The 25747-nt window shown below is 42.4% G+C and overlaps 1 protein-coding gene across 1 annotated transcript in view; it reads right to left on the bottom strand.

Annotated features, from left to right (window-relative positions):
* Window positions 1-25747, bottom strand: part of CDC14A (cell division cycle 14A) — a 1552589-nt gene that overhangs the window by 120764 nt on the left and 1406078 nt on the right. Inside the window, exons 15-16 of the mRNA XM_044080231.1 lie at window positions 14111-14220; window positions 4485-4532 (exon numbers count right to left, since the gene is read on the bottom strand). Coding sequence (XP_043936166.1) covers window positions 4485-4532; window positions 14111-14220 — 158 coding nt within the window. The remainder of the gene's footprint in view (window positions 1-4484; window positions 4533-14110; window positions 14221-25747) is intronic.

Consider the following 25747-nt stretch of genomic DNA (forward strand, 5'->3'; position numbering starts at 1 on the left):
GCTTTTAACCCATTCTGAGGTATTTCAGTTGGATTTTTCCATTACCAGCACTCCTGTGTAACGGACTCCCTTCCCTTGCAACTGCTGTGATTTTATCCAGCCCTACTCACACCTATAGGTAAGTCTATTCTGATAGTACCCCACTCTACCATCCTTTACCTCTCTTTTACAGATTCTGACAACCATGGATGGACAATTTTCTGTGGTCTCTCCTGCTAGTCTTGTTGATATGGGCATCCTGAGACAGTGTAGCAACTGCCTCATGTACACGGACAGCCCTCTTCTTCTACCACCTCGGAACATAATACGAGAGAGATGCAATTACATTAAAAACCTAGAATCCTTGCTGTCTTAATCACAAGCCAGTACATCTGGCACTGAGAAGGTTGTCTGCACAAACACAAGCACCATACCTCTACCACCACCCACACCTGTACAGTACATTCTTACCTATGTGGGGGTTCAACAAAATCATACCTACACAAAAGAGATGACTGAGGCAAAAGCATGCACACACATCACAACCCATTGCACCAAGCACCACACACAGTACACATACCTGTGTCTCACAGCCTCTAAGGTCCAACCACAAACCCAACATACTAGTCATAGCAGACTATCACGACACACAGATGTGCTCCTCAGCAGACTAGACAAGGTGGAAGTCACAGTAATGTGCTTGTCAAGTGCTAAAATCTGCCATATCACTCACGCACTCAAGTCTTTCAACAAGTACTGTTATGACACTGCCATAGTCCATGCCGGTGTGAATGACTTGAGACGTACCTCTCTGGACTATATGAAGAGACATGACGGAGTTGCTGAATGTGTGTCCCAAGCATATATGTCTCTAGCCTTAAGCAGCATCCTACTGTCACCCAGAATGACATCCAAGTACAAACAGAAAATGACTGACTAACAATTGGCTTAGTTTCTGGTGTCATTCCAAGGGTATCCAGTGTCTGACAGCCTGGGAGGACATGACTGACAGACCACGATGCTTTGCCAGAGATGGCCTTCATCAGTTTCCCCTGGGCTTCAGGCAAAGTCTCTTGCTTCCTCCATAGTGCCTTTTTTAGGCAAAGTCATGAGGACAAAATTACCAACATGAAAAATTCTTCTAAATGAAATTTAAGATCATGCTGCTAATCACTAAGTGTCTTAACATGAAACTGCACTACCTGCAAGCATTCTTCACCCTGGAAAATGCTGACATTTGTGTAGTCACCGAAACCGGTTTCAAAACTGTGGACAGCACCCCAGCCTTACCAGTTTACTTGTCCTACCACACTTTCAGGCAAACCACAAACAGAGGGCTACAAAGCCAAAGAAGGTGGGAGTTTCAATATTTATCCAACACATACATACCTCCAGCTGGTCAAACAGTATGACGCACTGGCGCACTCCAGATGCAGTTAACTATTGACAAAACACCTATTCAAATCATAGCTAGCCAAAGACCCCCCAACCATGACTCAAAGCCCACTCCACCTATCTGGACTTACTTGAATCCATTAAGATTCAACCCTCTACCCTGATCCTGGGCAACTTTAGCTACCCAACCATAGAGTGGAAAACCTATTCTAGCTCAACACGAATGCCCAGAGATTCCTCGACTTCATCAATGCCAATGCATTGGATCAGCCGGGTGACACCCCCACAAGAGGTGAAAATATCGTGGACTGGGTACTAACCAACATGAGTAGTCATTGTAGCACCCCTACAGTGTCATCCTCCTTGGTATGATCAGACTATAAAGCAATCATTTTCGAAGTCACCATCTCCCCTGACCCCCTCCCCAAGGTCGAACAAAAACCTTTTCCAAAGCTGACTACAACCTCTTAAGAGCAGGTATAATCAGGTTCACAGCCACCATCCCTTCAATTGAATCAAGCACTAATGTCCAAGCCTACATCAAAAAACTATATGAGCACCTATATAGCTGCATGTACTCAGCAATACCAGACAGGACCAAATCTTCTTCTTCAAGGAAGAGTAAACCTGTCTGGTGGACAGTAGCAATAAACAAACTCTATAATAAAAGGAAAAAAAAAACACTGTCCAGGACCAAGAAGGAGCAGGTGCCAAGTTGGAAGCAATCCCTCCTTCGTCTGAGCAAGCAAAGAAGGTCATTGATGAAATCCACTAAGGCTAACAGAGTCCAAATTGGCCATATCCACCAAGGACAATCACAAGGCCTTCTTCGCATGTGTCCGCAATCTCAAAGTTAACTCCCAAATCTGCTCTGAATTGGTGGTCAAGAATACCACATACACAAATACCATAGATACAGCCAACCTGCTGGCAGACAAGTTCAGTGAAAACTTCACCCTCCTGTCCCCCCCATTGGTAAACCAGGACATCCCCAGCACCTGCCCCCCTCCCCTCATCACCAGGGAGCAGATTAATGCCCTCTCAAAGGCAAAAATTACAGCCTCCATGGGACCTGACAACATCCCTGGCTGTGCCCTACATGAACTCAGGCAAGAGATCTCAGCACCAGTAGGCACCCTATCAAACCCAAGCCTGTGCACCGGCTTTGGCCCAGCAGAATATAGGACAGCCACTGTCATCCCTCTGCAAAAAGGAGGAGCATCCACAGACACAGGCAATTACAGGCCCATCAGCCTTACTAGTCTGATCTGCAAGGCCATGGAACACATTACCATGGACCTTATAAACGAGGACATGGGCAACCTCCAAATGCTTGATTCCACATAGCTTGGTTTTGTCAAAGCGAGATCATGCCTGTTAAACTTGGTTGCCCTCTTTGAAGCAGTCACCAAAGCCACGGATGAGGGCAAGACGGTGCACACTGCCTACCTTAACCTAACCAAGGCCTTCGACACTATTCCTCACTCAGGCATAATAAACTCACCTAGCTAGTCATCGGCCCATATGTTACCAGATGGGTAGCTAACTAGCTCAGTGATAGAAGCCACTCAGTCAAAATAGTTGAAGCCACCTCTAGTAGTAGACCCATAACAAGCGGTGTACCCAAAGGATCGGTCTTGGGGCCTCTACTGCTTGGTTCATAGGTTCATAGGTTCATACTAGACTATCTGCCCAGAGGTATTTATAAGCCCTATAGTAGTTTTGTGGCTACACACACCTTTTTTGGAGAAACTATGCCCATTATTATTTTTCTGTGCTGTCGAAGCAGCAGTGACACTGAGGTAACCCTGGAATTATCCCGCGATCTCCCATCCATTGGTCAAGATCTCAAACTGGGATATACTTTTCTGAGGTGAAATGCAAAACCAGCAGTCTGTGGCTGATCAAGTTCACAGATGACTGCAAGCTGGGCACTGTCAAATTCCCCTAGGGATGTTAACATCCGCCAAGAGGGCCTTAACCAAACTAATGACTGCTGGCAGAAGCATGGCCTCAAACTGAATGCCAAGAAATGCATCATTTCGGGGAAAATGGTGTCCCCACTAATCATCACATTAACAACAACATACTAAGCACACAATCAGTCGTGAGGGACTTGGGCACCCAGGTTGATAGCAACTTGACTTCTGACCACATTGTTGCCTCCACTGTATGGAAGGCTTTCTACATGGCCCACCTCAAATAAGGGCAGTTCATCTAGGAACAAGGAGGTCATAACATCCCTGTACTCCTCCCTTATCAGCCCCATTATCGAATACAATGCCCCCTTCGGCATGAACCTTTCCAAGTACATGCAGCAGTTGGAAAGACCACAGAGGTGCCTTACCAAGAAAATCCAGGGTCTCAAACACCTATCCTATACAGATAGGCTAAATGCTCTGCCCTCTACTCAGTCTTGTACTGACTGCGCAGAGGTGACCCGTGTCTGGTATACAAGACTCCGACTCAGCCTTGAAGGAGTTGCAGCATATCCGTAAGTGAAACTCCACTCATGCAACCTGCACACAAGGTCTCAATCTGTCTGTGACATTAACAGAACTTGTCGGTGGGATAGATTTGTGTCTCGACGACTCACCCATCTGTGGAATAGACTTCCTCTCCATGTCAAGCAAAGTACCTCACTAGCCCTCTTTAAGAGGAACCTGGACAACCGGATGGAAAACAGAAAATATACCCCTGGGATCCCACCTGTGTCCCTGCTTGACAGGGAAAACAGGTGCTGACTTTGTGGGAACATGGGTGAAATTCTTGGCTACGTTTATAACGGCCTCAGGGCCAATAGCCTAGTATTGTTCTATGAACCTAAAGAAGAACCAGAATGGGATGTGCCGGCCTATTTATGGGACATGCAACAGTAACAATGGACCGGAATTGTCATTTAAACACAGTCACCTATTTTATTGCTCTTCTCTGACTGTTCTCTTCCCCATTTTTTACATTCTTCACAGTGGTGCACTCATCTACAAATAAATTACTGAAATATCAGATGGAATCTCAAAAACAAAAAGGAAGTCATGTTCAGTCTGGATAACACCTGCTGTCTACAAAAGCTTTACATCATCATTGTAAAGAGCAATAACAATGTGTACCTGAAGGGTTGAGATGATGATCTTGTGTGCACTTTCATGTCATCCAGCCTAAAAAAAAAAAAAGTTTAGAAGTATTTTACTCAAATTAACCAAACTGTATTATGTTAACACCTACATCATTAGAATTCTAGGTCACTTGACACTGGAATTAGGAATTAAATGAACAGCTGCTCAGCCTACAGGATATACAAACACCATTTTACTATGATTAATAAGCATAGCTGCACTGGAGTAGCTAAGTAACAACTAGTTACTGTATAATCAGAAAGCCCACTTTACTTAAGAGCATAATTGCAGCAAAAGTAAATTGTAACTAAAACCTTTGCACATGATCTTCAAGCTGATAAATTTAACTGTGCGTCTTGTGATTTAACACAAAATTTCTTAACTTGGAATAAAGATGACAAAGCCTTACACTTCAAAAGAAAATATGCATAACTGTTTTTCCACAAAGAAGTTTAAAATAAAGATTTTAAATAGGTATGTAGCATACAGTAATGAGGAGACTAAAATAAAGGTTTTAAAAAGGTAGGTGATGTACTGCAAACACGAGTCTCAGAGGATTTCCAGTGGTCTCCACTTTTAGATATCTTGTTTCAACATTTATATATTTCTGGAGGAGGAAGAGTCCCAACCAGCTACCATCTAAATAAAGCATCATCACAATCTAATGTAATGTCTTCCAAGAATCATTAGGCTTTAACATATAAATGCCTACAGAGTTGAAGATGTGCTCTTGCTCACACCTGCAATGCCACTTGAGTACACAGTGTTTGAAATGCAGACCACATACAGCACTTCTATTCAACTGTAACTTAACTGACACTGAAGTTGCAGTACTCAATACCATGATTAAGCATATTAAAAGTGAAAATGACTGACTGAACAAGAACTACAAAAGTTGTACTTCTAGTTCAGCTGTAAGATTTTCTCACATTTATGCTTTTTACTTTCAGCTATACGCAGCTGCTGTTCAGGCTGTTAGCAGTCAAATGTGCCACCCAATTAAGTGACTACACGCAGATGTTAGTGAGCTATGCACTACAGAAGTCTAAATAATAAAGGAAGCACAGTTGTGTAAAATCTTACCATAATGGTAGATGACCGTCTCTTCACCGTTGCTGTATTCACAACACTACATAATCCCCTTGTCAAGGGTGGCCCTATGTCCAGCCAGTATAAAAGAGCCTTTGGGTTGATTTAAGGTACATCACACATATGCTCCTAGCATAGTTAAGGGCATAAAGGTGATGTCCAGCCATTCCATCCTTAGAACCGAGGGCCCCAGAAGGAACGTCAGTCCAAAGAAAAGAAAAGTAATCAGTACATAAGGAGGGAACGGGTGAAGAGGACGACATATACCACTATGGTAAGATTTTACACAAATGTACTATGTCCTTCCATTTCACTGTTGCAGTATTTGTTACACTAGGAAGAGTGCCAAAGCTCAGGAAGAGGAGGAGGATGATGATGATGGACCAGCAGAGCCCTCTAAGAAACAATGAAAATGGCCGTAGTAAAACCAGCTCTAGAAATTCCACCCAACTTGTAGTGCTTAGTAAATGTATGCACAGAAGCCCAGGCTGCCTCAAGAAAAGAACTAGTATTCAAAACCCTTGAAAAAAGCACCAGAAGAAGCCACAGCTCTAGTAGAATGAGCCTTAACAGAATAACGAAGGCTGCTACTATGAAGGGAATAACAAAAGGAAACAGCTTTAGAGATCTAAGAAGAAACAGTCTGCTTAGACACCGTTAAACCTATGGATCTAGGATAAAAGGAAACGGAGCTGATCAGATTTTCTAATAGTCTTAGTCTTATCCAAATAAAATCTTGAGTTGTCTATGCACATCCAATGTGTGCAGCACAGACAGCAGACAGATTGCGGACAAGGGGAAAAAGGGGGCAAACAAATTGACTGATTCACCACCTTGGTCATAAAAGAAGGATTAGCATTGCAAGAACACTCTTTCCTTATGAAGCATCAAAAAAGGAGGACAAGCCATAAGGGCTTGAAGCTCAGACACCCAACCTGGCAGAAGTAAGGGCTAACAAAAGCACAGTCTTCCAAGAACAATGCTGCAAGGAAGCTGAAGCTGCAGGCTCGAAAGAAGCCAGAGTGAATTTTTTCCAAAACAAAATTAAGATCCCAAGGAGGAGGAACAGGCTTCCTAGGAGGCCTAATATGAAGGACACCTTTAAGAAATTGTTTAGCTTCAAATCTAGAAGCTAATGGAGAAGATAAAGGCAGACAAGCAGCTTAAGCTAATAAGTGGGCCTTAACAGAAGGATAAGCCAAACCAGCACTTCACATAGTTAAGAGAGAACCAAAGGAACATCCACCGAAAGTGGATCCAGGTTACTAAAAAGACATCAAATAGAATCCTCTTGCATTTGGATAAGTAGGATTTCCTAGTAATGGGTTTCCTTTCCTGGTCTCCTGCAGGACTCTAAAGCACATTCTCAGAAAAAAGGTGTCTGTGTAATCAAAATACTATCGTCCACAGTCTCAGTGGACAAGTATGGATGGATGAGAGATCCTTGCCCTGTGTCAGTAGGTCTACCATGTGAGGTAACTTATGATGACTGCAGTAGAAGAGGGAACCCAAAGCTGTCTCGGCCAAAAGACGGTCACCAACTACATTTTTGGAGCATCCTGCTGAATTCTGAACAGGACTTTTGAAATGAGGGGAAGGGGAGGGAAATCATAAAGAAACAACCCATTCCAAGAAAAAGATAGGGAGTCCGCCTCTTCCAGATCAGAGGACCTGGGACTCTGGCACAAAAAATAAGTTGTCTGTTCAGAGGGGAGGCAAAAAGATCTATTTGAGGAGTACCCTACTGGTGGACAATTTCCAGAAACACATCCCTGTGAAGCATTCATTCATGAGAATGAGTTAAGGACCTGCTTAGTGTCTGCCAAAATATTTTGACCTGAAGGACTATAACTTACCTGAAGAGTCACTTGATACTAGATAGCAAGTTCCCACACCAGCAGTGCCAACTGGCAAAGATAAAATCTTGTCCCACCCCCCACCCCCAATTTGTTTACATACCACATCACTGTGGTAGTGTCTGTAAACACCTTGAGAGGTCCCAGGGAGAAGAGAGGAAGAAAAACATGAAGAGCCAGAAAAACGGCATTCATCCTTTTGACATTGATGTGCTCTTTCTGTTGGAGATGATCAAAAACCCTGCACCTTTAGGGAGCCAAATGCTGTTCCCCATTCAATGTCTGAAGTGTCTGTGAACAGCTCCTGAAAGGGGAAGGCAGGATGAAAAGGGAACCCTGGATTTAGAGACAACTGCTGCATTCACCACTGAAGTTCCTTCTTTAGAGAAAGCAGAAGAGGAACTATGCATGTTGAAGCTAAACCGACTTCAAAAACCACTGAAACTTTCTCATGTGTAATTTGGTCAGAAGCAGCATAGGAATGGTGGAAGCCATAAACCCCAGGGCTCTCAGAAATCCCCTGGCTGTTATAGAGGCCAAAGGAAGAAGAGTTTGAAAAAATGAAATGAGAGTTAAAGCCTTGGGGGGGGGGGTGGAGATGCCAGGACAGCACAGTCTGGATACTGCACCCCAGAAAATCATGGTCTTCAGAAGTCAGAAAAGACTTTTTGAAGCTTGTTGTGACCCCAGGTTTTGCAGAAGAGAGAAAGCAAAATGAAGATTTTGCAACAAGATCTCTAGAGAGGATGCCTGAAACAGGAGGTCATCCAAGTAAAGAAAGACTTGGATCACCTGAAACCTGCAAAAATCAATCACAGGAGTGAGCCATTTGGCGAATACCCTTGGGGCAGCAGAAAGGCCAAAGGGCAAAGCAGAGAACTGAAAAATCCAGGAAGTAACAGAGAAATGTAAAAACTTCCTGAAAAGGGGATCAACATCACTGAGATCCAGATTCACCATAAAAACCTGAAGAAACAAAAGGAAAAGTCTGAAGGGACAACATTCGAAAACAGGGCACCTTCAGAAAAGCGTTTAGATGAGAGAGGTCTAGACTTGGTCTCCAGGTACACACCCTTCCTGGGCACTAGAAACACCCTGGAGTAAAACACCCTCCCCTTTTGGGACACAGGCACCTCTTGAATAGTACACTGAGCCAAAAGATCTCGAAACACCCCTACAAAGAGGTGGCTGAGGGACTCCCATAAAAGGGAGAAGAGATTTCCAGATCATGACATATCCCTGGCAGATAATGGATAGAACCTAGGAATCCTGAGTAATTCTTAGCCAAACAGGAAGAGACAGAAAAAGAGAAAATGGAAAGTGGCTAGGAAGAATAGGATAAGTCAGACTGCATCTGGTTTATCAAGAAAAGGAGACTTCTGATGGACAGATGTCTGAGCAGCCTTTGGAGGAGGAGCCCTCTTGCCACTCTTTTTGTCCTTAGGAGGAGGGTGAGACTGCCTGCGAACAAAGGCTGGCTTATTGCGGTAATTTCTCTGAAATTAGAGCACAGGAGAAATGGACATACACAAGTTCCTGTAAATCCTTGCCCTTATCCAGAAGGTACTTAAATCAGCAGCAGCTTCGCCAAACAAGTGTTTATTATCTAGAGGGGCATCCATCAACTTAGCTTTAATATCATCAGGCAAAGGTCGAAGCCAAGATTACCTCCTCATCACTGACCCAAAAGCAGAAGTCCTACAAGAAGCATCAGCTGCATTAAAACTACACTTGCTGGAATGACAAGCCACCTGGGAGGAAGTCCCTAAAAGGGAAAGGGCATAAGACTTACCTTCAGAGTCTGGCAGATCAGAAATCACCTGACAGGCATGGGAAAGCAGAGCCATCAAGTACCTAGACATCAGGGTCTGATAAACAGTCCTAAAAGCCAAGGTAGTAGAGATATAGACCTTCTTGCCTAGCCTTTCCATGGGTCTGCTATCAGAAGGCAGAAATTTAGGAGAAGGAAGCAAATGAAAAGGTTTGACAAAAGCTACTGACACCACCGAGGGGTCAGCAGGAGGTTACTTGTACAAGAACTTACAGTCCTCAGGCAGCCTATAGAACCTATCAGGTTTGTTGGGGATAAGGGGATGAGAATGGATGTATATTACATTATTGAATCTTTAAAAGTTTGAAAGTCATATGGTTGAACCCATATAATCGAACTTTTAAAAAGTTTGAAAAGCTAAAAAATAAACAGAAAAAGCCTACCTGATCGTTTTAAGCAGAGATGCAAGCCTCCCTGCCCTCCCAAGTGGGGAGTTGTGCCCCCCCCACTCTTTAAATATACCAACTCCGAGATCGCACTATACTGCAGGAAAGGGAAATCTTCTCATTCTGCACTGTACAGAAATCTCCGATAAAACATTCAAACTTTTAAAAGTTCGATGCTGTCGACCATATGACGTTCAAACTTTTAAAACTTCGATAATGTAATATACACCCGGATGATAATCAGGAGCCTTACAGGCATTAGAAAAGGCATCCAACAAAGAAGCCAAAACAGGAGGGATGGCAGACTGTCTGGGAGAATCCATCTGCAGTAGCTCATAATCCCTTTTTGTATCTCAAGACTTGAGCACAATCCCATTTAAGTAACTCCATCATCCTGGAGACAGTGTCCCCAAAGAAATCTCTTCAAATGAAGTATCAGGATTGGTAGATTCCTGTTCCTCTGATCCATAACCCAAAGGAGGAGGAATTTGGGAGGCGCAAGCAAGGGATTCTTCATCTGAATCTTCCTCCTCATCAGAGGAATCCTGTTCTCTGGGTCTCTTAAAGACGGGGGTAAAGGACCAAAGGTTTACTATTAGATTTTTGAAGCGACCTCCGTTGATTGTACTTTTGTCGAATACAGAAGTTCAAAAACGGTAATATCGAACACCAAAAGCCAACCTAGGAACGGTTTTAACATGGGTCGAGATAGGTGTTCAGTGTTATTGCAGAACTACAAACCTCTCCCCTATCTCGACCCATGTTAAAACCTGTTCCTAGGTCGGCTTTTGGTGTTTGATATTACCGTTTTTGAACTTCCGTGTTCGACAACAGTGCAGTCGACGGAGTTCGCTTCAAACATCTAATAGTTAACCGGACCAAAGGGGGGCTGGAAAAGAAACTCTGAGGATGTTTTAAAGCTATCAAAGCACTAAACTCCTGAGTGAAGGACTGCCATTAACTCTGTGGATCCTTAGGAGCTGAGGAAATGTTTACTTTTCTCCTTTTTTTTTAAGGGGACAACCGCCTTCAAAAATCTGGAAGGTTCCGACCCCGGACATTCAATAATTGTAGTAGAGACTTCTTCTCTGACTAGAATTTGGGGAACACCCATAGGCCCCTCTGAGATCAAAAGCCATGGTTCCCCCTGAATGTCCGAAGCAGACATCTGCAATGCCTCCTCAGATGTGCTTATGGTGTGATCCCTGCTGGCCTCCAATCTGGTCGTGGCAGAATAATCCAACGATGACGACGCATGAACATCTGAGCTATCACTCGCTTCAGGAGGGACATCTGGTTGGGGCTGTACAGCAGAAGATTCTGGCCTAGGTTTCTTGGCTTTCTTCCCAGATGGCTGTCCCTCAGAGTGGAAAGTTTCCTCAGTGTCTTTAGGAAGGAGCTTAAGATGTTGATTCTCAAGATAACGTGCCAAAGAAGAAAGCCTACTATGAAGGGTCTTGGGAACAAGAGCCTGTCAGAACAGGATGCATGGTTGTGTAATGCTCCAAGGCAAAACAAACACTGTTCGTGACCGTCTTTATGGGGAACCTATCTCCCACAATAGCATTTACCCTTCATGGATGACATGGAACCCCACAAGCAACAATACAGCAAAAGATAAAACAATAGAACCCCAAATGGGGCACTTACCTGTAATGGCTCAGTGACCCAGCAAATGAACAAGTGTTCAGACAGATGATCATAAGATGGGGTTCGGACTGGTGACATAAGTTCTGAGAACAGCACGGCCAGACATCACCTTTAAGCCCTATGCTACGCTAGGAGCATACATGTGATGTATGGCGTACCTTAAAACAACCTGGAGGCTTTGGTATATTGGCCAGACGTCAGTCCGCCCTTAGCAGGGGATTCTCTAGTGTAATGAATACTGCAACAATGTAATGGAAGAACATCTAGATATTATTTCATTTTTAAACTGCAACACATTTCCACAGCAACCTTTTAAACACAATTTTATACATTTCTTTTAAATACTGCACATTTACTCCACTTTAGCTGCATCTCTCTTTTGGAAAACAAAAATTTCACTAAATAATCTTGTTATAGTCCCCCACCCCCCCAATGTAGACGCACACAAACACAGGCACACAGTAATGTGTGGAGCTGGAAGATGTGACTAATACATCACAACACTAACAGTTAAGGACCTCATGTTATTGGCTGCAAGATGATCTTACAGGTACCTCAAAAGTATCATCTAGTTCCAACACCTCACCACACCGGGCAACTCGAGAATGGTTGCTCATGCCCTAGTAGTATCTAGACAGAACTACTGCAGTTCTCTGTCTAATGAGACCCTGCCTGCCTGCAGCAACATCAGAATTAAAAAAGGGTTCTAGATCTTGTCATACTAACCCTGTCTGTGGGAAACTTCAATGGCTGCTGGTAGCACCTCAGTCTGTTTTTTTCACTTGTTGAGGCCTAAGAGATCAGAGTCCCACTTACTTAAAAGAGATTCTGATATTCCATGACCCAGCTGGTATGCATAAAGCATCCAGTGAAGGGCTGACGCTCCCAGAACCAAGTTGGAAGATTCAAACAGGTACTGCTTTGCTTAACTTTTCCCACTTATGTGGTATCAACAACCTTCACTTATCATGGCCAGTAATTTAGGAGATTCCTTTAGAAGTTCCCTAAAGTATCATCTATTTAGGAGGGCATGTACCATAATGCCATAATGTCTTACTCTGGATGGCACTTAAATTTATGCCTTAGTGTTTTCAAGTATCACTCTCCTTGCAAATGTTTTTTTCCACCACCACAATGTTTAGGGTTCAAACACTTTAAAAAAATAAATGAAAATTTGAATGTGAAACATAAAATAACAAAATTGCTAGCAGAGCGAGAGAGAGTTGCACTACAGCATAAGACACCTTTTGACCACACTACCTGGACATACCAAGCCAAAATACAGGGGTCTACATATTTGCTTACTAACCCCATAGAAGGGCAAAATATGGGAAACAAGCAAAGACATCCACAAAGACAGCACCGTAAGCATACAACGTCCAACAGTAATAGGGTCAGAACAGAATATCCTCTCCCTACATAAAGACATTTCACCACACTAAAATCAAGACACTTTGTTACAACCCTCACCGGATGCAGCACAGTAAGCATACAACGTCCAACAGTAATAGGGTCAGAACAGAATATCCTCTCCCTACATAGACATTTCACCACACTAAAATCAAGACACTTTGTTACAACCCTCACCAGATGCAGTAGCTAAACATTCCAAATGGCCTCAAGCAGTTGCCACAAGGGACAGGGAAGGGAGGACTAGCTAAAAGTCTATTATTGTTTACCCATTTCATCCAATGAATCCAAGTTGAGTTATTTAAATTTGTCATATGGCAGTTAGGGATAATCTAGGCATGATTCTTGATGGGAGCATCAGTCCCTAAAAGTTATGTACATGAAGGAGTGATCACTCTATAAACCTCTAAGAGCAAAAAATCTGGACAAAGCTATAAATGGTGGGGGGACAAAGGACCAAAATAGGGACAATTTTTAAATATTACTCTTACAAATTTAGAAAGTTGACAGAATAAGAGGTTTTGCATTAGCATTAATTTTATAAAGAATATACATGTCTGTCATTTTCTGACTTCATTCCTCAATGATGTCATAAAACCACAATTTTTGGAGAAAAATACCAAACATATGAGGCAAAACTCTGGATATTATGTGAAAAACTGGACAGTTGAAAGGTATGGGTTGCTTGCATCTGAAATGGATACCCTGAAGAGGATACAGCCTCCTTAACTTTACCTTTCAGGAAGCTGGTTTCCCCCACACTTAACAGAATCCTACTGAAGAGAATTATCTTTGTCCCTGAGGTTTCTCACTATTCCATACCCGATATGGTTTTATCCTCAGTCTGACGTTTTTCCCTGAGGTCTACACATTAAGACTTTCAAAAACTGGTCATTTAATGAGTAAGGAAACTCCTGGATTTAGACTGCATTCTAACCAACTTCCCAGTTGTAATATATACTATCAAGGTACTCTTTCCTGAAGCTCCTCTGAGCAAAAGACACAAAGAAAGAACCTGGCTTATGAATACAGCTACAAACAAAAAAAATTCACAAATGGTAGCAGTTTACACTGCAAATATGAATGGCTGATATCTGGTGAAGCTGTGGATAGTGTCCTGGGAGCAAGCTTCAAGTGAAAGCATAGCACTTCAAAGTTATGACTAATAGAAGAAAGACTGGTACCTTCCTTGGCTATGGATTTCCTAACCATTAAAGATGTGTGTGAAAACACAAAATACTTGATACAGGTCCATTTCTAATAAGATCAGCTATTTGTAATTATCACTGGTGAAGCATATCAAAAAATTCCAGTGCAGCCATATTACAGGTCTACATGATGAGCACGACTTATCTAAATATGTGTAGTGCAATAAAAGGAAAAGACAAATGCATGTACCTTAGTGCACCAGTTGTAGCAGAGCGTGGATGCCTTCGACTTTTTAAGGCACGAAGTCTGTCCCCTTGGGTCACGTAGTTTTTAGAACACCCATCATTTTCGTACTCATGCTAAAAAAAATATTTGATATCATCAAAAAATAATGTACCAAACAATGCATAACTATGTTGATCTACAATAATCTGAGCCACTACTTCTGTGTCAGCAGCTTCACTACCAGCTTAGAGCACACAGCCGACATGCAAAATACTGAATAAATAAGGGAACTGCTAGAGCAGCCATCATTCTCTTCTGACTTGTCTCGTTACTAGGAGTGGGGGGCATCAAGTACAATACACACCCATACCCATACTGTAACTAAATACGAAACACTGACCTTCCTTTAAAAAAAGTTATATAATGTTATGGTAAGTACTCTACACAACTGTACTACTTTGCATCAGAAAGGGTTAAAGCAATACAACAAAATATTTAGAAAGAATCCCAAGAAAAGGGTAGGTAACCCGAAGTGGGACAGCTTTGCAAACCTTGTAGCAAGAAGTCATTAGGATTCCCTGAGACTTCATGTCTTAAAACAAAACAGCCTGGTACAAACTGCATGAAACTGGCAGCCTAAGTGCACACAACCATGGAACATACATTCAAAGCTGTAAAGTTAACAGGCAAATGCACCACAATACTAAAAGTAAAGCTTTTTTTTCAGAGTGGCAACTCCACCCATACTGTGTTCCCTCAAACCAAAGTTGTGACTCAGAAAACCCTCTAACAGAGAATGAAAAACTAAGTCTGTTCTTTCTTCAGGATGCTACAAGCTTAGGGAAATTACAAATGGGTAAACTTCGAGCACCAGCAAACAGCTTCTACATGGCACAAGCAATAGCATAGCAACTACTGCCTTAAGCAAGAAAGTGCAGTTGAGTAACTTCTTACCATAACTGTAGATGCCCTTCTCTTCATTATTGCAGTATTCTTTACAATAGCAATCCCCGGGCAAGGGCAGCCTGATGCCTGGCCAATATAACAAAGCCTTTAGGGTGCTTTAAGGTACGCCATATATCACACACCTGCTCCCCGTGTATAGCGTAGGGCATAAAGGCGACATCCAGACGTACCATCCTTTCAACTGACAGCACTGGCAGGAATGCCAGCCCAAGGAAAAAAGAGGTAATCAGTACATCCAGAAGAGAAAAGTACCAAGGGAAGGTAAGGAGGGAGTGAATACTGCAACAAGGAAGAGAAGGATATTTACCGTTATGTTAAGATCCAATACAACTGTACTATGTCCTTCCATTTCACTGTTGCAGTATTCTTTACAACAGGAAGCTTGCAAAAGCTCAGGAAGGAGAGAGGGAGAAGGATATACCAGCAGCGCTCTCCAGGAACCCATGGAGAATGGCCCTAGCAAAACCATCTGTAGCTCTGGATATCACATCCAACCTATATAGTGTTTGGTAAAACTCATGCACAGAAGTCCAATTAGCTGCCTAAAGAATAGGGTTAGTATCCAAACCCTTGAAAAAAACCACAACTCTAGTAGAATGAGCCTTAACAGAAAGAAGGCTCTTACCATGCAAGGCATAACAAAAATAAATGGCTTTAGAAATCCAAGAAGAAATAATTTGCTTGGAAACAGCCAAACCTAAGGCTCTAGGTTGAAAGGAACCAAATGGCGGATCAGATTTACAAAAAAGTCTTAGCCAAATAAAATCAAGAGTTCTCTATGCGCATCCAAAGTGTGCAGCACCTTCTCATTAGCAGATTGCTGAGAAGGGAAAAAAGTGGGCAAATGAATAGACAACTCAATCACCACTTTGGGTACAAAAGGCGGATTAGTAAGAAGGGACATCCTTGTCCTTATGGAACACTAAAAAAGGAAGACAAGCCATAAGGGCTTGAAGCTCACAGACACATCTGGCAGAAGTAAGGGCTAACAAAAGTACAGTCTGTGGAAGGTTGGGCACCAGGCTGGCAACTTGACACTGTAAAACTCCACTGCCAATCGTGAGCGGACAGTTGATTCACTGTGGTGACCCTTAACCGGGAAAAGCCGAAAAAAGAAGGAGAGAAGCAAGGTGGGGAAGGAACAGAAACTCCTTGAGGAGGTTTCAAAGCCATAATTGCATTAAATAAACCCGAAGTGAAATTCTGCCATTCACTCTGAGGGTCCTTAGGATTTGGAAAAACATGCTTTGTTTTTTGTTTCTTTTTCAAAGGAATGTCTGCCCTGCAAAACTTAGAAGGCTCAGAAACCGGATGATATTCCACAATCATAGTTGGAACTTCCTCTCTAACCAAAATGTGAGGAACACCCCTTGGCCCTTTGGTAATAATCAGCTGCGGATCCCCCATGAACATCCATATAGATGTCTGCAAGGCTTCCAGGGATATGCGTGAAGTTGGATCTATGCCAGCCTCTGAAGCAACAGTTGCAGAGGAATCTAACAGAGGAGCCAGGCAATCTTATGTGATTTCACTAGCCTCAGGAGATGCATCCTGTGGAGGCAGTACAGTGGAAGAAATCAGGACAGGTAGTTTAAAAAAATGGAGATGGATACAGGGTTAGTAGTTTAGAAAAACTGATGTACGGATGGAGCATTCTTGGCTGGAGCGCCTTCTGTGTGGAGTCTGCATGTCCTCCCCGCGGTGGAGTGGCGTTCGAAAGACCTATGAATGGGCATGCCTTCATTGATGGTTGGGCATCGAGCTGGTACCTTGGCACCGTAGAAATCTACTGCCAATCATTAGCGGACTGGAGTTCCGCTGTGGTGACACCTAACCGGGAAAAGCTGAAAGATGATGATTTATGGATGGAGCAAGGCTGTCAATTCTGTCTTTCAAAGGACAGGATGGTTTCTCATCTTCATTACAGTAAATGCCAATAGTTACTTATAGCATGTGCACATGCATAACTCATTTGTGCATCTTAAATCCTGAAATGCCCACTCACAGTAACCACCGCCATATAAATTTAACCCCAGAACTCCCTCCCTAACCCTAAACCCCACAATTAAAAAGTCTAAACAGATCCCAAAAAAGAATGTCAAAATACTATAAAGTGAAGTGCCTACCTAAAACACTTGCACCTCATATTTTACCTCTGAAGTAGTATACCATTATCTTTCCTGACATAACATGCAATTATGCTACTTTCATATAGTTTCAAGATGCATGTAAGTAACCATGACCAACTAACACATGACCACAGCTAGGGTGGTAGAGTTAGTGCTACTGCTTTATAGCACTTTGTTCTCTGTGAGATGACTTCTGTACTGATGATATATGCCCTTCTGTGTCCTTGTAGACTTTTAATGGGTGGTCTGGTTTACTTCCACATCCCAAAAGCATGCCAAAATGTTAATTCATGAATCTTTTAAATTGTCTACATGTGTATTTAGGGTGTTCTTATTCTGAGATAGTCTGGTTCCCATCAAGGACTGGTTCCTTCCCTTACAGCAATTGAGTGCTATGGTAGGGTACAGCTCCAGAGCAACCCTCACATGATAAAGTGGATATCAAAAAATTAATTAATAACAACAAACAGTTCACTGTTACTACTGTCTAACATATTGCTAGGGGAGAACAGCAAAATTAACCAACTTTTTTGCATTCATATGCAATCCATGCAGAAAGAAATGCCCATTGTGGCAACATATCTGCTGCACAAATTATATCACACATCCCAAGAGGACATATGTAATGAGACTTATGCATTTCTTAAGACCTTGCCTTCAATGTACCATGATGGAAAGTGGGGACAGAAGGATGAATATATCGTGCTTTAGTGAGGGATGGAAACAATTCAATACAAAGATGCAAGGAGAGGGCAGACAACATAAAGGAAAAACAGAATATGAAGTAAAAATATAAAGGAGTGAAGAAATTCAAATATACAAGGTGATCTGGAATGCTAACAGCCTGAGTGATCAAATCAGACACACATTTTGTACCTACAGGAGAAAGCATTCAATGCAACAGAAACCTGCACTACAATGGAAAGTGTGGTACACAGTGATTCCCAAATACACAAAGTATGGAAGCCACAGGGAGAGTGAACAAAATGGTGGTGTGGTTACAGTGTACATTCATGATAGAAAAAAATGCACAACGGATTAAAAGAATAATGAGGAAGATTAGGAAGACAAGACTGAGGCTGTTTTTGAAGCTGAAATAAAAAAGTTGTTGGTGGCTATGGTTCACAACCTATCAAATGCAAAACTATGTAACAGGGTCAGGAGGGGAGTTATGACCAACTGTAGTCTTCCAGTATTGAACTGACAGGTACCCATTCTGTTGTATTGACAAAAGTCATTGTTTAGTAAGATCTAATGAACTGTCTATAATTCTTCGTATAGACAATCTGACACTTTTTATAACTTATACCACTGGCTTTGTGAGCAGAAGTAAGTTATACTACTGAATAGGGAGGGCAGGAGGTGAAACACCTACATACAAAGGATCACTGACTGTATTGGCTGAGTTGGCAGTGATCGGCGGTGCATTCCTAAAAAGCACTCCAGCAAAATAAATCATTTAAGTGGATTTTTGAAAAAAAAATGAAGACTCCAACAAGAAAAAAACATTTTTTTTTTTATAATTTGTTAATCATGTAAGTCTAGTTGACACAAGTGCCTCTTTTGCAGTGGCAACCTGAAACCTCTGTCTGGATAAGTAACCTGCTCAGTCATACAGCAGACCGTGAGAGCAAGGGCTTCAAATCAAGGACTACAGGCTGAACCTGAAAATCAGAAGGCAGCTTTAATCCCCCCATCCACTAAACTGTCAGGTTACCCTGATCTAATCTTGACAAATGCACAAAGGGGTAAAGAAAAACAGCCATTATAGAGTATAAAAATCATTCAACAACACAGTTTACAATCTCTTGAAAAATGCTGGGAACTGCAACAATGTCAGGGAGATGAGGGACTACGGGAATGTCCATTTCAAACTGCTAGAAATCACACTGAGAAAAAAATGACAGTAGTTGCAAGAAATTGAGAATACTGAAGAGCTGTGATGGTGGATCAAAGAAGAGTAGGGTGTGACCAAGCTGGCAAGCAGTTCACAGCACGTTTTCTTTTAAACTCTGCTTCATTTTAACATCTGACAGGATTTTTTTTACTAAAAACTCAAATACAACAGTTCAAAACTTGATGGATTTATAGCTGAAAATCTGCTTAAAATTTTACTACAAAAAAAAAATAAGTTTGAAACTCTTAATTGCTTTTTCCTGCCAAGAAAAAGTACAGTTGTGTACACTTACCATAAATGTAGATGTTCAAGTGTATTCACTGTTGCAGTCAATACATTTGGGTAATCTGCTGGCAGGTTGCCCTCAGTCGGCCTGAATAACAAAGTCTTGGGTCCTACGTCAATTGCTGTCTCCTATTCCATGACGTTGGGTTGTCAGGGGTATAAAACCTGCAGCAGCCGCCATTTTAATCAGTTTTTCTTGCCCCAGATGTTAGGTGCCCCCCAAATGGGGAGCAAAAATATATATAAATAAACTGTAAAAATATAAATGCACCTTAGAAACAAATTTTACCTTCAGCTAAAAGCAAATACACCACAAAGGCTTTTAAGTATAGTGAAGGAAAGAAAAGGTATAGAATGGGGGATGGCGGGTGGGTAACCCGGACTACAACAGTGAATACACTCCAACATCTACATTTATGTTAAGTGTACACAACTGTACTATGTTCTTAGTGTTTCACTGTTGCAGTCATTACATTTGGGTAGAATCCCAAAGCTATGGATGGGAGGATGGAACTAAACAGCATTAGGAGCAGCTATAAGGCCCTGCAGGACTGCAGTGGCAAAGCCTGCCCTGGATTTAGAGAAGAGAGGTAAATGATAATGCTTTGTGAACATATGAACAGAGCTCCAAGTAGCAGCTTCTAGACCGTCTTTGGTTGGGACCCCTCTGCGAAAAGCTGCTGAAGTAGAGGCAGCCCTGGTGGAATGGGATCTGATCCCCTTGGGGACAGGTTTACCATGGTGCAAATAGCAGAAACGAATGCAGTGGCTTATCCGCTTAGAAATAGTCTGCTTTGATATAGCCCTCCACTCTGATCCTGCAGCAAATGCTACCAGTAGTTGCTCAGACTTTCTTAGAGATTTTGTCCTGTTTTGATATAGCCCTCCACTCTGATCCTGCAGCAAATGCTACCAGTAGTTGCTCAGACTTTCTTAGAGATTTTGTCCTGTTTAAGTAGAATCTTAGTTGTCTGTGTACATCCAGTGAATGCAGAATCCCGCTCCCCCTTGTTCTGCGGATTTGGGAAAAAAGTTGGCAGGTGAATGGTCTGGTTAAGAGCCACACTGGATACCACACCTTAGGCGTAAAAGAAGGATTGGTCCTGAGGGCCACCCTGTCCGGGTAAAATATAATGAAAGGCTCCACTGTCATGAGAGCCTGTAGCTCTGAAACCCTTCTTGCTGAAGTGACTACCAAAAGAAAAGCTGTCTTCCAAGATAGACATTTTACATCCGCAGTAGCTGCTAGTTCAGAAGGAGGCAGGGTGAGTATTTCCAGCACAAAATTGAGGTCCCATGCAGGAGTTGTTCTCTTGGGAGGCCTTAAATTTTTGGCCACTCTGAGATACTGTTTAAGCAGTGGATGAGAAAAGAGAGGAGGGCTCTGTGTTGTAATGAGCCGAGATGGCAGAGGCATGGATTTTTATTGAAGAAAAAGATAGGCCCTGGTCAAGCATCTCAGTTAAGTATTGTAAAATCTGAGGAATATTGGGCACTGCTGTGTCTATTCCTTGTGCTTGATTCCAAGCACAGAATCTCTTCCATTTATCAGCATAAGATTTTCTAGTACTAGGCCTTCTGGCTTCCAAAATGACATCAATCACAGGTTTACTGAGAGATGTGGTTTGAATAATTAGTTGATTAGCCATGCTGCAAGATTCAGAGTTTGGAGATGAGTGTGCAGAATTTGATACTTCTGCTGAGACAGTAGATGAGGTGTTTGAGGCAAGTACCATGAAGGAAGGTGTGACAAATTCCTTAGAAGCGGGTACCAGTGCTGGCGAGGCCAGTCCAGAGCAATTAGGATCGTTTTTGTTTTTTCCTGTCTGACTTTTAGTAAGACCTTGGAGAGTAGAGGCAGAAGGGGACAGGGATAGACTGATAGGTTTTTCCAGCTGAAGGATAGAGCATCCACTTTCCATGTTTTTTTGTGATGAGTTCTTGTGCAGAATTTGTCCAACTGATAGTTTTGGGGGAGAGGTAAATAGATCTATGACTGGGCTCCCCCATTTCTGTTTTAACATGCTGAAGATTTGGATCCAATTTCCATTCGTGCGGGTCCATAAGATTTCTGCTTAGGTCGTCTGCCAGAGTATTTTGCTTTCCTGGCAGGAATTGAGCTTGAAGATGTATCTGGTAAGTCAAGGCTGTGTTCCACAAGGCCATGGCTAGTCTGCAAAGGGGGTTGGAATGTGTACCCCTCTGCTTATCTACCACATAACTGTGGTGTTGTCCGTCTATCAGTAGTTGCCCTGGATGAAGTAAGCCCTTGAAGGCTGTCGTAGCATTCTGAACGGCGAGCATTTCTTTCTGCTTGACATGCAGATGCATTTGGTTTGGGCTCCATTTGCCCTGAATGCATCTCCCTGCCAGGTGGGCCCCCCCAAGCATAGTCTGATGCGTCTGTAGTTAGGGTTTGGGTGGAAGGGGGTAGAGTGAATGACAGTCACTTGTTTTGGTGACATGTCTCTGCCTACCAAAGAAACTCCTGTTGTAGGCAGGGAATGAGAGGAATCATTGTTTCCAGGCTGTGACAACGTTGACTCCATAAACTTTTTAGGTACCATTGAAGTTTCCTCATATGCGGTCTCGCATATGGAATTAGTAGAATGCAGGATGCCATGAACCCCAAAGCCTGCAGAATTTGTCTTGCAGATAACTGGGTTTTTGTTGCCATTTGTTTGAAATATGTTGTCAATTGCCTTTGTTTGTCTGGCGTGAGGTAAGCCATCTGGGCAGTTATATTTAAGCTTGCACCCAGGAATGTAATTATTTGAGAGGGTACCAGTTGTGATTTCTTTTCGTTTATGGTGTAACCTTTTTACACATGCCAGATGTTGAAGTAGAGTGTCCTTGTCCTCTGCTTGAATGAGGCAACCGTCCAGATAAGGATAAATTTGAATGTTTCTTTGTCTGCAGAATGCAATTACTGGTGCCAGGCACTTTGTAAAGGCCCTGGATGCAGTAGATAAGCCAAAGGGCAATACAGAGAATTTGTAATGTAAAAAACCTGCTTTGAAGTGGAGGTATCTTCTGCATGATTCCTTGATTGGGATATGCAGGTATGACTCAAGTCTAGAGTTACTAACCAAGCATTACTGCCTAGCATAGGCAGTAGCTGTTGTAAAGTCAGCATTTTGAATTTTGGAATGTCCAGGAACGTGTTCAGAATCGATAAGTCCAGCATTGGACACCATGAATTGTCTTTTCTGGGTACCAGGAAAAGTCTTGAATAAAATTCCTTGTCCTTTTTCCTTTTCTGGTACCGGTTGAATAGCCCCCATATCCATGAGGGACATGACTTGTTTCTGGGCCTCTGCCCACTGGTTTTGTGGCTGATCCGGCCATCCGTTTGGAATTGGCAAAGTATGGAAATGAAATATGTACCCCTGGGATACTATGTTTAATACCCACTTGTCATGGGTAATTAATTGCCAATTTGGAGCATGAAGTGCTAGTTTTCCCCCCAAGGGGGCTGCCAAAAGATAAGTGCTTGGAGATGGTAGAGGAAAGTCATTGAGACTGCTTACTGTAGGGTTGTGCTTTGTTTCCTCCAGATTTGGAGGTGGAAGCACCCCATTGCTTTGACCTGTAAGAACCCTGTGATTGATATCTGGACCCTTTTGAGTGCCTGGGTTTGCCCCGAGTGGCTCTGTTGGACACAGGAAAGGACCAATTTTTAGTAGGCCAGTGCCTACTGAACCTGGGTGGCTGCACTTGCAAGAAATCTTTTACAGTTTACATAGATTTAGCTTAGTCTTCCATTTTCTTTGAAACCTCTTCTGCCTTATTAACAGAGTATCATGCTGCAAAGGGGCATCCAACAATTTAGCTTTAACATGATCAGGCAGATTTTGCTCCTTGAGCCAGGCATGCCTTCTAATCACAGATCCAGTAATGGCGGCCCTACAAGAGGCCTCCAAGGAATCAAAACCACATTGCAAAGTATGCTTTCCAACCTGTTCTGCTGAATGCAATAAATCCTGTAACTCTCTTTTCCATACAATCAGAAATCAACATCATTTTCTGTTTCAGTAAGCCTATAACATGCTGTTGATATTTAAGCATATGAAACTGGCAGTTTAAAGCCATGATTGCCAAGGTTGCAGACGTATAAACCTTCTTACCCCATCTATCCATCGCCCTGGAATCTTTATCAGAAGGGGTAGGATTTTTGGCTGTAGAAGCCGTAACACCCTTGGAACCCTGAGAAATAGTCTCAGGATCAGCAGCAGGATTTTTGAAAAGAAATTTGTGGAAGTCAGGAACCCTGCAATATCTGTCTGGCTTACTAGGAGCCGGAGGCAGGGAATCAGGAGCCATGATTGATTCAGAGAACACATCAACAATGTCTAATACAGGTGGCACTGCCAAAGGCCTATGCTGAGGAAGAAGGAAATCCCTAAGCCTCTTTTTTGATTGAGAGAAGTCCTGACTCTCCCAGTGAAAATGTTCACTTAAAGTATGCAAAGTCTCTCCAAAAGAGTAATACTCAGGAGAAGATGCAGATGGGATGGATTCCTCTGCATCAGAATCCTCATAGGGTGGAACAGAAAATCCCTGATCAGAAGAGGAATCAGAAGTAATGGAAATCTGATCTGAAGGATTCATAATCAGTGCCTTGCCTAGGCCTCTTAGCAGGGGGGGGTTGGGAACCCATGATCAAGGTAATTAAATCCTCAGCCATTTTGGTCATCTGTTTTTTAGGCATAGGGGCCTGAGCAAGTGGCTCATGCGTCGGGTTTTTAGACGTAGAAGTTGTTTTTGACCTTGTTTTTGTTGCTGGTGTTGGTTTAATGTAAAAATGTTGAGGCCTGAAAACACCCTCAGAAGCCGGTGCCTGCTCAGCGGCTCCAGACCCATCCAAGGGAGAGACATCCGTGGGTTCAATACTTTGCGAATCTTGCAGCATTCCGGACTCCGAATGGGTCTCTGTAGAGGCCTGCGACTCAAAAGTAGCTGGTATCAGGGGCTGCGAAAGTGCCTGAGTACCGGTGAACCAGCGACTGGCTTAGGAGAAGCTTTGCCATCGGTTTTGGACCTTGACAGTCTGTCTCTGTTTTTTTCCTTGCATTTTTTGTGAAATCCGGTAGTTGGATTACTAACCGATGACATTTCAGAGTAGCTCAATCTTGAACCAAAGAATTTAAAAGCAAAAATATACTGACGCTTAATAGTGCATTGGTTAAATTTAGCACAAAACTGACAGCAAGGCACGTTGTGATCAGGGCCTAGGCAAGGAATACAGTACAAATGAAAATCCTTATGAGGTATTTGCTTCCCACAAGTAATGCAATTATTAACTTTTACTGACATCGGTAAGGAGCACGAAAAAGGTTCTCCAATGGGGTACTTGGCTTTAGTTTGTAGACCTTGGTTCTGAAACTCTAATACGAAAATTTCAGGAGTCGGCCGACCGGCACTTGCAAACTGCTTCTGCTTCGGGCACCGCACGGCAAGAAAGACCGATTAAAATGGCATCGGCTGCATGCTTTATACCCCTGATGGCCTGATGTCAAGGAAGAGGAGACAGCAACTGATGCAGGGCCCAAGACTTTGTTATACAGGCCGACTGAGGGCAACCTGCCAGCACATTACCCAAATGTAATGACGGCAACAGTGAAACATGAAGAACATCTAGGAAGAACTAATCATCTCAGAATGAGCCACTCTAGCCCAGTGTACAGGACAGTACTATGAAGAGAGAAATACAGGTGATATTAAGTTAAGTTATCTGTAAAGATAAATTAGAAAGCAAAATGTACAATTTTAAAGAGGAATGTAAAAACAAGTTGAAGTGCTGAGTGAATTTCTTAAAGAATCACAAATCTCTAGTACAGAACAGGTAACGTCTGATCTTGATGGCAGATTACTTGAAAATGAGAACAATGAATTTCTTCTGAAACAAAAGTAGTAATTCCAGGAAAAAAATAGAAGACTTGGAGAACAGGAAGAATAGTAAGGAAGAGACCACAAACTGCCAAAGCAGACAAAAACGATGAGAAATAATAAACAATTGAGCTACGGTCTGCAGCTATCAAAACTTTACTGATGTTCCTTGTACCTCAGCGGTTTGCCTTCCAGGGAACAATTACATCATTCAGATAGCCTCATTTACATATTAGCTACATTTATCCAATAAATCAGCTACATGCAATTAATCAACACCCCACCACAAGATGCACTGAATGCATAATTTTAAATACAAAATATTAAAACAATGGGACATCCTCACACCAACTGTGACACCAATAAAAATATATAAATTAAAAAAAAGCATGCCATTCTAATACATTTGAAAATGTTTACATTTGAAAAATATATTTAAATGTGTTTAAATGTGTTTTGAAAGTGTCCACCCAAGGAGAAAATACAGTTGTGTAC

This window comes from Protopterus annectens, chromosome 8.part0, assembly GCF_019279795.1.
Source record: "Protopterus annectens isolate FY-2018-M chromosome 8.part0, PAN1.0, whole genome shotgun sequence".
Classification (NCBI taxonomy): Eukaryota; Metazoa; Chordata; order Ceratodontiformes; family Protopteridae; genus Protopterus; species Protopterus annectens.